This window comes from Oryx dammah, unplaced genomic scaffold (genome assembly GCF_014754425.2).
Source record: "Oryx dammah isolate SB20612 unplaced genomic scaffold, SCBI_Odam_1.1 HiC_scaffold_29, whole genome shotgun sequence".
NCBI classification, from domain to species: Eukaryota; Metazoa; Chordata; class Mammalia; order Artiodactyla; family Bovidae; genus Oryx; species Oryx dammah.
In genome coordinates this window covers 32335970-32352633 of record NW_024070213.1, presented here as the reverse complement: position 1 = coordinate 32352633, position 16664 = coordinate 32335970, and the positions used below count along the sequence as shown (strand labels likewise).

The window sequence follows — 16664 nt, the reverse complement described above, 5'->3', positions numbered from 1 at the left end:
TCCTGCTTATTTGTTCAGAGTCTGTGTCTGCTGGACCTATCTCCATGAAGCCTACCTTAACTTCTGGCTATGTTAGGAGTTTCTAGTTTGTACTTTCATAGTATATCACATACAAGTCTCTGTTGTTGAACTAATGCCAGTGTTTTCTAGTTATCTGTCCCTTTGCCTCACCAGATTCAGGACTTCTATAGAGCAGATATTATCTGTGAATTCATCTTTGTATTCCTAGTTACCAAAAAAGTGTGCATTCTATTACAGTTAGTAAAAATGTTGATTGAATGAATAATAAACAGACCTATGGGACTAGAAGCTAAATTAATAACCTTAAATATCTACCTGATATATTAGTTTCATGGAACCCAATGTAAGATTTTGCAATAGAATATTTACATAAAATCCTGGAGAAGGAAATGGCAACCCACTCCAGTATTCTTGCCTGGGAAATTCCATAGAGAAGCCTGGTGGGCTACAGTCCAAGGGGTGGCAGAGAGTCGGACCCAACTTAATGACTGAGCCTGACTTACCTAAAATATAAAATATTTAATTATTAATAATTGGTAAGTGTTTAGTGATTCATTTACAAGTGTGATAAAGTGATTATGGTGGATTCATTACATTTTAGGGGTCAAGATTACATTCAGAATCTATGTGGTAGAATTATAAAAAGTGTTAAAACATAATATTCCATCCTAAAGTTTAACATATATAGGAAGTAGCCTCTTAAATTCATTATGTATTATTCTAATTTGTGAATATCATGCCCCCACTAAGAAGACCAAAATTTTGTGACAAAAGTATTTTCCTAAAACTTAATTATAGATGTCACATATTTTGCAAACCTAAATTAGGAGCTTGAAGGGATTTCATCCATTAAGTAAAGGAAAATAAAGTTAGCAGTGAATAGTACTTGGAAATAGTCAAAATTGGCAAATATATAAGAATAAATTACTAACCTTATTGCATTGATTTTAGAATTTACCCAGGAAACATTATACTGTTTTGATGTGATATGATGTGTCCTTTTCTTCCAAAGGTTGGCTAATTTTTAGCAACAAGGAGCTAGTTACATAAGATACAGCAGTAATACAGTTAATGCTCATTATTTGCACTACTTATGTTCTATAAAGGTGACATGAACACTGAATTAGCAAATGCTGAGCAACTGTTTCTAAAGGAAACACAGACTTATGGTCCGAGGAGCCTTTGGTCACACTATTTTCATCAACTGATTAATACATGTACTTGTTTTATGTGTGTTTCTGTTTAAAGACAACTTATTAATATGTATTATTGACTCTATGTGCATTTTAAACAGCAAAATCATCAAAATTTTTTGCTACCTTGCACAGGTCTGTAAGTGTTCACAAAAGCACTAGTACAAGTAAATTTGGGGAGGGTACAAGTAAATTTTAGTGAGTAGGCAAATTGGCAAATATAGAATCTGCAAATAATGAGGATGAACTCTATTTGAAATGTGGTTTCAGTTGCATAGATGAATTAACCACAGATCTTGGATTGTATATGTTTTACTGTTTACTTTATTCTGAAAATACAGTGTACTGTATTTAGTACAGTGCTCTGTAATCTGTCCTATAATATTCTAAAATAAACACACCATTGGGGCTATGAAATTAGGTTTATTTTTTATTTTAGTTTTTCCTTTCCCTTATAGTTCCTTCTGTTCCCCACCCCCAGTTCTTCCCAAGTGTTAGAAAAGTGTACTAGATTATTAGGAGATGTAGTTTCAATGTTAACTCTGGGATCTTGAACAATTTATTTGGCCAAACTAAGTCTCATTTATTTATCAGCACAATGACTGTACTATGCCAGATAATTTTGAAGATCTTTCTCAGTCTTGAAAGTATTATTTTATATATGTGGATCTTGGAAAATTCTGGCACTAAAAAAAATTATAATACTAAAGCAAAATATTTTTTAAAAAATTATAGTAAAATAACAGATTTTTAAAGCCCTGAAATGTATTGTCATGTATTCTTTAAAATACTAAAAATTTTACCTGAAAGATTATTTAAAATGATTTGAGTATAAATCAATTACCTGGATAAAAACTGTCACACCCACAAATAGATTTGGTTGTTAAAGAACTTTGTTGTCCACAGGCCTTTTGTGGACATTTGGAGTTGGTGCACGAAAAAGAAATTACATAGATAGAATTATATAATACATTCTTCTTCTTTATTTATGAATTATTAATTCATATAATAATTAAGATGCTGCTCTAAACCCTAAAGTTGCAATTATAAATAAGTTACAACCTCTTTGCTAAATGAGCTCGTAGGTCTTAAGGGACACTCAAGTTATACAAGTAACTATTATTCAATGTATTAAGTATTGTATTATTTATTGTAAGTATTATAAGTATTTGTGAAATTAAAGAAGTAACAATTGTTTCTGCCTGAAAACTGGCATCATAAGAAAGAAATGCTTCACAGGCAAAGGCATTATGTAGGTCTCAAAAGCCTTTGAAAAATAAGTAGAATTTTTTGCCAAGAAGAAAAGGAAAAGAGAAAGTACTAAAAACAGAGGAGAAAAATGCTTTTGAGTCTCTTCAAGCATGGAAAAGCACCATGTATGCAAGGAAGTCTTCATGATCCATTGAGGCAAGAACACAGGATATCTGAAGGAGGGCAGAAAAATGGCTGAAAAGATGGAGTAGGAAAAAACTGTGAATAAACTTGAATAATATATAGAAGGATTTGGTCGTTATTCTCTTGGTGAAAGCAAACCATCCCAAAGCTTTTCATAAGAGGAGCATGTGAAATACAGATGCAAGGCTCATTAAGAAACAATTCTATAAGGAATATAGTTTAATATGCTCTCAGCACCAGACCTGTAAGAGGCAGAGTCTCCCTTTCAAATACTTATATACCTGAAGTTGATGTAGTTGGCTATAGAAGTGAAAGTTTAGTCACTCAGTCCAACTCTTTGCAACCTCATGGACTGTAGCCTGCCAGGCTCCTCTGTCCATGAAATTCTTCAGGCAAGAATGCTGGTGTGCATAGCCATTCCTTCTGCAGGGAATCTTCCCGACTCAGGAATCGAACCTGGGTCTCCTGCAGAGCAGGCAGATTCTTTACCATCAAGGCAAAACAAGAAGATCAAAAACAAAAACAAAACAAAAAACTCTTGACAGTGACTTCAGCATTCTTTAAGACAGTACTTCTCAAACGTGGATGCACATTGGAATCATCCGGGGGACATTAAATAAGGCTGATGGCTGGGTCTCACTCCTGTTGGTTCAGATTTAATTGGTCTGGAAACAGTCTGGGCACTGAGTGTTTTTCAGAGCTTGCTAGGTGATTTTAAAATGCACATTCAAGTTTAAGAACTACTTCACTAAAACAAGAACCTATTGTTTCTGCAATTGTACAAGTTATTTTCCCCAAATTTTAAGGTCTCTGAAGTTTGGATGCCTCTTCTAACCCTTGTATGTATTCCATTTGAAGTTCCTTTCTTCTTATGTCTAAAGTGCTCTTATTAAATTTATAACCATCTTATACATCATTTAACCAATGGTGTCTCAGAAAGGCAATGTACTATATAAAATATAATAACTTATTTCCAAACAAGGACATATGAAGGATACATAGTAGCTGGTGATAACCCTTAACCAGTATGGCTGGTTTGTTGTTTGTTTCTTTCTTTGATTGTTATTCTGGTCTGTGTCCACTTCTTACACAGAGCCAGTCCCCATGCTGTTTTTCTTCAAATGTCTCCCATTATTTCAGGCCACTTTTTCCTGCATACCTGCTCAGCATGCAGTCTCTAATTTTAATCAATTGTTTTCCAGTGGTTTCTTAACAAGGTTTATCTTTCCCCCAGCATGTTCAAAAAAATTTTGGCTGTAGTGGTATAACATCTACAACCTTCAGCTCTAACCTTAAAACCTCTTTTTGTTTTCTGGCTGTGTTGTTCACTTTATTTCACTCTGGTGGCAGTGATAGACAGGTTTTAAAATACTTTTTGCTAAAAGAAATGCTTTCCAGTTTGGAGTCGTTTCTGAAAACTGATCTCTCATCCTTTAGTGCTCCTTTCTCTTTCTGCCTGGCTGGCTGGTGGGCTGGCTCTTTTTCTCTCTCTCCCCAACCCCCATTCTCATCATGCCTTCTCTCCCTCTCTCCTTTTCCCTCTCTCTCTCAACATTCCCCACTCCCCGCCAACAACACCCACTCACCAACCAAAATCTCAGAAATATCTCAGAGGTTTAGTATGAAAGATGAAATGAAGGAGAAACTGAGGGTAGACTTTTGAAATGAGAAACGAGAATAAGAATTACGTGTCCTAAGAATGTAAGTGAGAGAAAGGGAAATCAAGTCTGGGAGATATTTCAGAGTTGTTATTAAGGTTAGCAACTGAATGAATTTGTTTTGTGTTTTTGTTTTGTTTTGTGTATGTGCTTGTTTTACATTTAGCTGTTATCCGCACTGTAATATAAGCTCCATGGGCATAAGATCTTGGTTGTCTTGTTCAGTACAGTGTCTGTACTACCTAGCTCATTTTCTTATACATAGTATGTGTTCATAAAATAGTTATTTTCCAAATAACTGCATTAATGTGAGGGAAAAATAGTAAAGGAAAACAAAATGTCAGCTGTGTGATTTTTAGCATGATTATAAATTCTCATTCATACGTTCACTGACAAACACTAACCAATAACCATGTCCACGAGAGAAATCTTGTTGAAATGTTTGAAAAACTGTCTTAGATATTTCAGTAAATGACAACTTCTGCATTTAGTAATAACATGACATAGCTGCAGAAATTACCACATTAGTTTATATTTCTAAAAATTATTGTTCAATTCAAAGAAAATAGTGATTCCATTGTATTAGATTATTGAATTATATGAATCCCACATTCTGAGAGTGACAAACGAAAATTAAAGTGTGTTCTAAGATGGCAACCAAAACAGGTCATATGATTTGAAAGTGAAAGAGAAAATCACTCAGTTGTGTCTGAATCTTTTAACCCCATGGACTACACAGTTCAGTTCAGTTCAGTCGCTCAGTCATGTCCGACTCTTTGCTTCCCTATGGACTGTAGCACGCCAGGCCTCCCTGTCCATCACCAACTCCAAGAGTTTACTCAAACTCATGCCCATTGAGTTGGTGATGCCATCCAATCATCTCATCCTCTGTCGTCCCCTTCTCCTCCTGCCTTCAATCTTTCCCAGCATCAGAGTCTTTTCCAATGAGTCAGTTCTTCGCATCAGGTGGCCAAAGTATTAGAGTTTCAGTTTCAACATCAGTCCTTCCAATGAACATTCAGGACTGTTTTCCTTTAGGATTGTTGGATCTCCTTGCAGTCCAAGGGACTCTCAAGAATCTTCTCCAACACCACAGTTCAAAAGCATCAATTCTTCGGTGCTCAGCTTTCTTTACAGTCCAGCTCTCACATCCATACATGACTACTGGAAAAACCATAGCCTTGACTAGACGGACCTTTGTTGGCAAAGTAATGTCTCTGATTTTTAACATGCTCTCTAGGTTGGTCATAACTTTTCTTCCAAGGAGTAAGTGTCTTTTTATTTCATGGCTGCAGTCACCATCTGCAGTGATTTTGAGGCCCAAGAAAATAAAGTTAGCAACTGTTTCCACTGTTTCCCCATCTATTTGCCATGCAGTGATGGGACCAGATGCCATGATCTTCGTTTTCTGAATGTTGAGCTTTAAGCCAACTTTTTCACTCTCCTCCTTCACCCTCATCAAGAGGCTCCTTAGTTCCTCTTCACTTTCTGCCATAAGGGTGGTGTCATCTGCGTATCTGAGGTTATTGATATTTCTCCCGGCAATCTTGATTCCAGCTTGTGCTTCTTCCAGCCCCATGTTTCTCATGATGTACTCTGCATATAAGTTAAATAAGCAGGGTGACAATATACAGCCTTGATGGACTCCTTTTCCTATTTGGAACCAGTCTTTTGTTCCATTTCCAGTTCTAACTGTTGCTTCCTGACCTGCATACAGATTTCTCAAGAGGCAGGTCAGGTGGTCTGGTATTCCCATCTTTTTCAGAATTTTCCACAGATTATTGTGATCCACATAGTCAAAGGCTTTGGCATAGTCAGTAAAGTAGAAATAGTTGTTTTCTGGAACCCTCTTGCTTTTTCCATGATCCAGCAGATGTTGGCAATTTGATCTCTGGTTTGTCTGCCTTTTCTAAAACCAGCTTGAACATCAGGGAGTTCACGGTTCACGTATTGCTGAAGCCTGGCTTGGAGAATTTTGAGCATTACTTTACTAGCATGTGAGATGAGTGCAATTGTGTGTTAGTTTGAGCATTCTTTAGCATTGCTTTTCTTAGGGATTGGAATGAAAACTGACCATTTCCAGTCCTGTGGTCACTGCCAAGTTTTCCAAATTTACGGTGGCATATTGAGTGTAGCAGTTTCACAGCATCATCATTTAGGATTTGAAATAGCTCAACTGGAATTCCATCACCTCCACTAGCTTTATCTGTAGTGATGCTTTCTAAGGCCTTCTTGACTTCAAATTCCAGGATGTCTGACTCCAGGTGAGTGATCACACCATCGTGATTATCTGAGTCGTGAATATCTTTTTTGTACAGTTCTTCTGTGTATTCTTGATACCTCCTCTTAATATCTTCTGCTTCTGCTTGATCCATACCATTTCTGTTCTTTACTGAGCCCGACTCCAGGCCAGAATACTAGAGTGGTTAGCCATTCCCCTTTCCAGGAGATCTTCCCAATCTAGGAATCAAACCCTGGTCTCCCTCATTACAGGTGGATTCTTTACCAGCTGAGCCACCAGGGAAGCCATATGGTTTGAGGAATGGTTCAGTTGCCTGAAAGAAGATAGATGACAAAGAAAGTCTAGGACAGAGAAGGATCCAAGGAACTAGATCATAGACATAGTTTTGACACGCCCCCACACCATTCCATGGCCATGGCAAATCAGTTCTCTTTTGGCCCTAGTTGCCTCTTCTATTAGAGGCTTCCCAAGAGGCGCAGTGGCAAAGAATCCTTCTGCCAATGCTAGAGGTGCAAGAGACACAAATGGGATCCCTGGGTCAGAAAGATCCTTGGAGAAGGGAATGGCAACCCATTCCAGTATTCCATGTATAGAAGAGCCTCGTAGACTACAGTCCACGGCCTTGCAAAGAGTGAGACGCAATGGAGCATATGTGTGCACGTGAACGTGTGTGTGCACACACCCAGAGACACACACACCTCTTCTGTAAAGAATAGAGAATGTCTTAATACTCTCTAAGCTTTCTTCCAGATCTTTATTCAAACATTTAAAAAGTCAATATTACACATGAACATGAGAATTATCTTCAAGTAGTAAAGGACTTATAAAAGGTACAGTTTAGTTAATTTTGTTTTAGAAGGTAGAATTAGTCCCAACAGATGGGATTTATAAAAGGAGATTTTAGTTCAACCTAACCAGTACTTTTAACATCATTATATTAATGCAATAGGAAAAGACTTGTAGTGTGAAACATCAATAGATACTTCACCACTGTCAAGGATATATGTAGGGAAATTATTCATCAGGTTAGAAAGTGAACTTGATATCACCTTCCAGTTATAGTATTTAGTATTCTGAATCTGCTGTCTAAAGCAGTCTCAAGGCAGTCTCACGTCCAGTGTTCTAGCAAACTTGTATGCCAGTATATTGAACTGAATTTTTTTTTCCTTTTATCATAAAATTAGGAGGGTTGGGAACTATGCAATATCAAGACTTCTTCTCTTTGATTCGCTCTAATACGTTCAGCAGGTTCAAGGTCAACTGCCGCCATTAATGATTCCTGTATTCCCTCCTGATCAACGGACACTGGCTGCAGCTGCCCAGCAAGGATTCCTCCTTCCTCCAGGCTTCAGCTATAAGGCTGGATGTAGTAAGTACCGTTGATTTTTCATTTGGGAGTGGGTGGAGGGCATGGCTTTAGGCAATTTAATATTCCTGCCACACCAAGAAATGAGATCACCCGTATAGCATTTTTATTTTAAAGGGGAAATACATGGAAAATGAAAAAAAGGATTTATGTTGATATTTAAGTGTCTAGAACATTTCTGTATTTCTGAAGCCAATATTTCCTTTTTATAATTTGGTTTCATAACTTTTATTTCCAGTGTATTCCTAAAATATGAGTATGATTTTCAGGTTCAATTTATTTTTACATAGGTAAAATAGGAATATCCCTGGCTTCCCTAGTAGCTGCAGTGCGGAAGACCTATATGTGATCCCTGGGTAGGGAAGACCCCCCGTAAAAGGGAGTGACAACCCACTCCAGTACTCTTGCCTGGAAAATCCCATGGATGGGGGAACCTGGTAGGCTGCAGTCCATGGGGTCGCTCAGAGTCGGACACGACTGAGCAACTTCACTTTCACTTTTCACTTTCATGCATTGGAGAAGGAAATGGCAACCCACTCCAGTGTTCTTGCCTGGAGAATCCCAGGGACTGGGGAGCCTGGTGGGCTGCCGTCTATGGGGTCGCACAGAGTCGGACATGACTGAGGCAAGTTAACAGCAGCAGCAGCAGGTTTCCACTGTGCTTTGAGATAAACCCAAGTTTCCTAATGTGAATTAGCCGGCCTTCTATTATCCATCTCCTCCCTATATTTACAGCCTAGCTTCTCACTGGTGTTCTTTTAGCTCTTAGACCAAACCATACTCTTTCTTAACTTGTGACTTGAATTGTCTGTGTTCACTCTCCTTGGTGTCGTGAACCTCTTCCGACTCAGACCAGGGAAGGCTGGCCTGAGCTAGTTAGATCCCTTTCTCCAGGTTCCTTTGGATACTGTATATTTTCTTCCACTTCAATTGTAAACTGAGGGCCAGTGCGCCTTTTGTTTCATTTATTGTTATGTCTAAAGTTTTAGTACAATATTCAACTATTTGTTGAATGAATTAATGAGCATTCATTACAAACAAAAAAAAGGCATTTTTACATTGATAGTCTATATTGAGATGACTGTTTATATTGCTTATTAACTTTAGTCGCCTGTGTTTTTATGACCATTTATTTTAACCAAAATCAAAATTCTACACTGTTTTGGAAACAGTCTAATACTTTATTTTCCAAAATTCAGATACTCAAAATGCAAACTATAATCTGTAGATAAAAATAGTAACAAATTCCAAAGAGGGACTAGGCTGCTAAGCTAAGTATCTTTCAGAACATCATTATAATGCTCAAAAAATACAGAGAAAGCAAGTATATTGAAGTATTTTCATAGATCAAAGTAGAATACCATTGAAAACAATTAGCAAAATATTATCACTTTATATATTTATATGGAATATTTTGTAAGTTCCAGTAGATTTTGTTTCATTTATATGTTAATAAATTGTCCCATTAACATCCTGCTATGCTGCAACACTTACTACATTTGAGAAATTCTGTTAAATATTACTAGAAATCAGATATACTTCCTGCTAAATGATGTCTTGAAATTTCATATTTAACATTCATTTCTAGTTTTTACACCTTCCTTTATACAATATTGAAGAAATGGGATGTAATTTTTTAAATATACAGAGCCGTAAATATGAGTAGATGCAACTATGGAGTCTAGGTAAAAATGAACTGAACTGAGGAGTTTCAAAATTCAGACTTGTAAGACACTTTGTTCTTTACAATTTTTAACATGGCTTTTGATACCTTTCTCTTTGGTTTCTGTGTTTTAAGATGGTGTTCTCACTCTGGATCTTAAATTTATTCATTTAATATGTTTGTCACATAAGTGTGTCTTTGTAGACTGATTCATCCAGAAATAGCACCTTCCTTTTCTTAACTAAGGACTACATTTATATTCTAAATATTTAAATTCTAAAAATAACTTAAATTTTAAGAAGAAAATTTTAAATTCTATCACTACATTAATTTCTGAGTTTTTCATTATAAAATATATTTTGTTTCCATATACCTAAGGAATTACTAGTCACATTAAATGCATGTTGCCAATGTGTTTTTTGGTAGCTTTGGTTACTAAAGTGAAAGAAAAAATGCTTTTAAAAATCAGATTGCCTCAGATTGCACCTGCACTACATACATATAGACCAGTTCTGTTTTCCAAAAAGAAATGTTTTAAGCAACTGTAAAAATAAGTCCCATTTTCAGATACTTTCTGAAGAGAAAAACCTCATTGAGTGTGAACAATAGTATAACTGTGGACCTGGAAAAGGTCAAGAACACCTCTCCCTCACTGCCATTTGATGAGTTGGCATAGTAAACTTGTTCAGTGTTCATGTAATGTGGCATGGAGAAATTCATCCCTTCCTAAAGTGAAAGTGAAGTCGCTCAGTCGTGTCCGACTCTTTGCGACCCTGTGGACTGTAGCCCACCAGGCTCCTCTGTCCATGGGATTCTCCAGGCATCAACCATTTGATATTTATAACTTCAGTGCTTAAAGTTATAAATGATACCACATCTTTAGAATGTTTGGAAATAAAGTAGGATAAAATCTCTACAGCTGCTGGCAAGCTTGAAACTACAGTCATGCCAAACAGAATCTAAGATGAAGCCAGCAGCAAAATAAAGTGCCACCCTTGTTGACACTCTCATGCTCTGAGTCAGTTTGAGTTGAGGAACTAGGTGGAAGCGATAAATAGTCCAGACTGTTTCCTGCATAATCATGTATCAGGAGAGGAATTGAGATAGGGAAAGAAGCAAATCTCTCCACCATCCCTCTTCAGTGGGACTTCCTATTTTATCCCCCACCCTCAAATCTCTGTTATTTGTGACGTCTCTGGCTCTCATTTGTTTTGAGTAATAATACATAGTTTTCAATGAAAGTGACACTGACTAACCCATCTTGATTTGAGTCCCAAGTAAATAAGAAAAATGAACTATTTTTAATATACTCAAATGCTTTTCATCAATCCATTCAAGAAGGTACTGATGATACATTTTTCTACTTAAACTTGATGTGTCTTGATAAATAAAATTAAAATCTCGGAAACTACCCAAGAAAGTTAAAATAATATCAATGGGGAAAAAATAAAAGCACAAGTTGTGTAACCTAATAATCATACATGAGTCAGTATCTCCTATTTTCCAAAAAAGAAGTTCTTCATAGAAAATAAAGATATTTTGCCTATAATGAATATAATTGTAGAAAGATGGTGTGGAATGGACACCTACAGAATATCCTTGCTGGGATTTCTCTTAACTACTAGAAAGCATATCATCAGTTCAGTTCAGTTCAGTTCAGTCACTCAGTCATGTCCGACTCTTTGCGACCCCATGAATCGCAGCACGCCAGGCCTCCCTGTCCATTACCACCTCCCGGAGTTCACTCAGACTCACGTCCATCGAGTCCGTGATGCCCTCCAGCCATCTCATCCTGGGTCGTCCCTTTCTCCTCCTGCCCCCAATCCCTCCCAGCATCAGAGTCTTTTCCAATGAGTCAACTCTTCGCATGAGGTGTCCGAAGTACTGGAACTTAAGCTTTAGCATCATTCCTTCCAAAGAAATCCCAGGGCTGATCTCCGTCAGAATGGACTGGTTGGATCTCCTTGCAGTCCAAGGGACTCTCAAGAGTCTTCTCCAGCACCACAGTTCAAACGCATCAATTCTTCAGTGCTCAGCCTTCTTCACAGTCCAACTCTCACATCCATACATGACCACTGGAAAAACCATAGCCTTGACTAGACGGACCTTAGTCGGTAAAGTAATGTCTCTGCTTCTGAATATACTGTCTAGGTTGGTCATAACTTTTCTTCCAAGGAGTAAGCGTCTTTTAATATCATGGCTGCAGTCAGCATCTGCGGTGATTTTGGAGCCCCCCAAAATAAAGTTTGACACTGTTTCTACTGTTTCCTCATCTATTTCCCATGAAGTGATGGGACCAGATGCCATGATCTTCATTTTCTGAATGTTGAGCTTTAAGCCAACTTTTTCACCCTCCTCTTTCACTTTCATCAAGAGGCTTTTTAGTTCCTCTTCACTTTCTGCCATAAGGGTGGTGTCATCTGCATATCTGAGGTGATTGATATTTCTCCCGGCAATCTTGATTCCAGCTTGTGTTTCTTCCAGTCCAGCATTTTCTCATGATGTACTCTGCATATAAGTTAAATAAGCAGGGTGACAATATACAGCCTTGATGGACTCCTTTTCCTATTTGGAACCAGTCTGTTGTTCCATGTCCAGTTCTAACTGTTGCTTCCTGACCTGCATACAGGTTTCTCAAGAGGCAGGTCAGGTGGTCTGGTATTCCCATCTCTCTTAGAACTTTCCACAGTTTATTGTGATCCACATAGTCAAAGGCTTTGGCGTACTCAATAAAGCAGAAATAGATGTTTTTCTGGAACTCTCTTGCTTTTTCCATGATCCAGCGGATGTTGGCAATTTGATCTCTGGTTCCTCTGCCTTTTCTAAAACCAGCTTGAACATCAGGGAGTTCATGGTTCGTGTATCACTGAAGCCTGGCTTGGAGAATTTTGAATATTAGTTCACTAGCATGTGAGATGAGTGCAATTGTGCGGTAGTTGGAGCATTCTTTGGCATTGCCTTTCTTTGGAATGGGAATGAAAACTGACCTTTTCCAGTCCTGTGGCCACTGCTGAGTTTTCCAAATTTGCTGGCATATTGAGTACAGCACTTTCACAGCATCATCTTTCAGGATTTGAAACAGCTCCACTGGAATTCCATCACCTCCACTAGCTTTGCTCGTAGTGATGCTTTATAAGGCCCACTTGACTTCACATTCCAGGATGTCTGCCTCTAGATGAGTGATCACATCATCATGATTATCTGGGTCATGAAGATCTTTCTTGTACAGTTCTTGTGTGTATTCTTGCCACCTCCTCTTAATATCTTCTGCTTCTGTTAGATCCATACCATTTCTGTCCTTTATCGAGCCCATCTTTGCATGAAATGTTCCCTTGGTATCTCTAATTTTTTTGAAGAGATCTCTAGTCTCTCTCATTCTGTTGTTTTCCTCTATTTCTTTGCATTGATTGCTGAAGCAGGCTTTCTTATCTCTTCTTGCTATTCTTTGGAACTCTGCATTCAGATGCTTATATCTTTCCTTTTCTCCTTTGCTTTTCATCTCTCTTCTTTTCACAGCTATTTGTAAGGCCTCCCCAGACAGCCATTTTGCTTTTTTGCATTTCTTTTCCATGGGGATAGTCTTGATCCCTGTCTCCTGTACAATGTCACGAACCTCATTCCATAGTTCATCAGGCACTCTATCAGATCTAGGCCCTTAAATCTATTTCTCACTTCCACTGTGTAATCATAAGGGATTTGATTTAGGTCATACCTGAATGGTCCAGTGGTTTTCCCTACTTTCTTCAATTTGAGTCTGAATTTGGCAATAAGGAGTTCATGATCTGAGCCACAGTCAGCTCCTAGTCTTGTTTTTGTTGACTGTATAGAGCTTCTCCATCTTTGGCTGCAAAGAATATAATCAATCTGATTTCGGTGTTGACCATCGGATGATGTCCATGTGTAGAGTCTTCTCTTGTGTTGTTGGAAGAGGGTGTTTGCTATGACCAGTGCATTTTCTTGGCAAAACTCTATTAGTCTTTGCCCTGCTTCATTTCTCATTCCAAGGCCAAATCTGCCTATTACTCCAGGTGATTCTTGCATATATTAAAAATGCTCAATTTAATAATATACCATTATTTTACCTTAGAAGTCTGGAAGCATTTTTACATTTTAAGAAATAAGTAAGGAAAACAATAACTAGATAGAGATACATGGAGAAGTGTGGGTTCATGATTGATTTTTGCTAAGAGCAAATGCCCAAAGAGAACTAAAATTCTGGTGATACATCAACATTTGCAAACTGGTCTACATATTCATAGATAAGAGTAGACTACAACATTCAATAAAACTTCTTTTCTATCTAGCCACTTTGCTCTGAAGTCTCTGGTTGTGTTATTTATTTGTATACTGTTTCTGAATGCAGAGTTCCAAAGAATAGCAAGAAGAGATAAGAAAGCCTTCTTCAGCAATCAATGCAAAGAAATAGAGGAAAACAACAGAATGGGAAAGACTACAGATCTCTTTAAGAAAATTAGAGATACCAAGGGAACATTTCATGCAAAGATGGGCTCGATAAAAGACAGAAATGGTCTGGACCTAACAGAAGCAGAAGATATTAAGAAGAGGTGGCAAGAATACACACAAGAACTGTACAAAATGATCTTCACAACCCAGATAATCATGATGATGTGATCACTCATCTAGAGCCAGACATCTTGGAATGTGAAGTCAAGTGGGCCTTAGAAAGCATCACTACGAACAAAGCTAGTGGAGGTGATGGAATTCCAGTGGAGCTGTTTCAAATCCTGAAAGATGATGCTGTGAAAGTGCTGTACTCAATATGCCAGCAAATTTGGAAAACTCAGCAGTGGCCACAGGACTGGAAAAGGTCAGTTTCCATTCCCATTCCAAAGAAAGGCAATGCCAAAGAATGCTCCAACTACCACACAATTGCACTCATCTCACATGCTAGTAAACTAATGTTCAAAATTCTCCAAGCCAGGCTTCAGCAATACGTAAACCGTGAACTCCCTGATGTTCAAGCTGGTTTTAGAAAAGGCAGAGGAACCAGAGATCAAATTGCCAACATCCGCTGGATCATGGAAAAAGCAAGAGAGTTCCAGAAAAACATCTATTTCTGCTTTATTGAGTACGCCAAAGCCTTTGACTATGTGGATCACAATAAACTGTGGAAAGTTCTAAGAGAGATGGGAATACCAGACCATCTGACCTGCCTCTTGAGAAACCTGTATGCAGGTCAGGAAGCAACAGTTAGAACTGGACATGGAACAACAGACTGGTTCCAAATAGGAAAAGGAGTCCATCAAGGCTGTATATTGTCACCCTGCTTATTTAACTTATATGCAGAGTACATCATGAGAAAATGCTGGATTGGAAGAAACACAAGCTGGAATCAAGATTGCCGGGAGAAATATCAATCACCTCAGATATGCAGATGACACCACCCTTATGGCAGAAAGTGAAGAGGAACTAAAAAGCCTCTTGATGAAAGTGAAAGAGGAGGGTGAAAAAGTTGGCTTAAAGCTCAACATTCAGAAAATGAAGATCATGGCATCCGGTCCCATCACTTCATGGGAAATAGATGAGAAAACAGTGGAAACAGTGTCAGACTTTATTTTTCTAGGCTCCAAAATCACTGCAGATGGTGATTACAGCCATGAAATTAAAAGACACTTACTCTTTGGGAGAGAAGTTATGACCAACTTAGATATCATATTCAAAAGCAGAGACATTACTTTACCGACTAAGTTCCGTCTACTCAAGGCTATGGTTTTTCCAGTAGTCATGTATGGATGTGAGAGTTGGACTGTGAAGAAGGCTGAGCACCGAAGAATTGATGCGTTTGAACTGTGGTGTTGGAGAAGACTCTTGAGAGTCCCTTGGACTGCAAGGAGATCCAACCAGTCCATTCTGACAGAGATCAGCCCTGGGATTTCTTTGGAAGGAATAATGCTCAAACTGAAACTCCAGTACTTTGGCCACCTCACGCAAAGAGTTGACTCACTGGAAAAACTCTGATGCTGGGAGGGATTGGGGGCAGGAGGAGAAGGGGATGACAGAGGATGAGATGGCTGGATGGCATCACTGACTCGATGGACGTGAGTCTGAGTGAACTCCAGGAGTTGGTAATAGACAGGGAGGCCTGGCGTGCTGTGATTCATGGGGTTGCAAAGAGTCGGACACGACTGAGCGCCTAAACTGAACTGAACTGAATATATGCAATAACTGGAAAACAGTTGTGTAAAGCACTACTTTAATCAATCAACTCAATTCAGAGACTATTTCATTCAGGAAAAAATAAATGATCTTTATTTTCAACTAATAAGTTTTACGAAAATTGTCAATTCAGTTGTATGTAAACACACCCCAGATTTTATGTTGTATAATTTAAGATCCCAATTTTTAAATTATATTTGTGGATATTAGCTCATTTTAAGTAGAAAGCAATCATTAAAGCCCTGGGAAATAAATTTGAAAGACTAAATAACAAAGGTTCAAATTCTGAATTATAAAATAAATGTAATCTACAAATGAGTTGGTTCGAGTACACTTTGGACGATTGAAGACTCCACGGACACAGTCCATTTGCTTCTGCTGGAAAGCTCTCTAGATATCTGCAAGGAAATCCAACCAGTCCATTCTGAAGCTGAGCTCTCTTCTGAGTCTCTTCTGAGCTCTCAACCAAAGACTTGAACCTGAGAACTGCAAAGCTTGTATTCAGTAGATATTTTTGAAATAAAATGTACATATCTTTTATACCCGTAGAACTGTTTTATTTTGGCAGGAAAACTTTTGTCCTGGCTCACCATAGAAAAAAACTATGAAAATTTAAAATGATTTTGAAGATGTATGTTGGTTTTAGCTCAACACTTTAGACTTGAGAAAGACGTTTAAGATAAGGTGGTTAAGGCCATAAGTTTGGTCAATACCAATTTCTCTGACCCATACTTTCAGTTCTCTTTTTGTAACACACAGCTTCCTCATACCCTGTCTCGCACTCAGGTTAAGCACTATTCCTTCAGAGCATATATCTGATAGGCAGAAATTAAAGGAAGAAGTTCTTCTCTTTATACTAATGACTATAGTCCTCTGCCTCTCTCCTTTCTATTTCATTGTAAAACTTCTAGCCATGTAATTCTATTAGATGCTTTAGAAATTTTGGACA

The 16664-nt window shown here is 38.0% G+C and overlaps 1 protein-coding gene across 4 annotated transcripts in view; it reads left to right on the top strand.

Moving 5' to 3' along the window:
* SOX5 (SRY-box transcription factor 5) overlaps positions 1-16664 on the top strand; it is a 1158063-nt gene that overhangs the window by 987511 nt on the left and 153888 nt on the right. For all 4 annotated transcript variants that reach the window (XM_040235353.1, XM_040235352.1, XM_040235351.1 and 1 more), the window contains one exon: positions 7758-7878. In XM_040235353.1, the coding sequence (XP_040091287.1) occupies positions 7758-7878 (121 nt within the window). The remainder of the gene's footprint in view (positions 1-7757; positions 7879-16664) is intronic.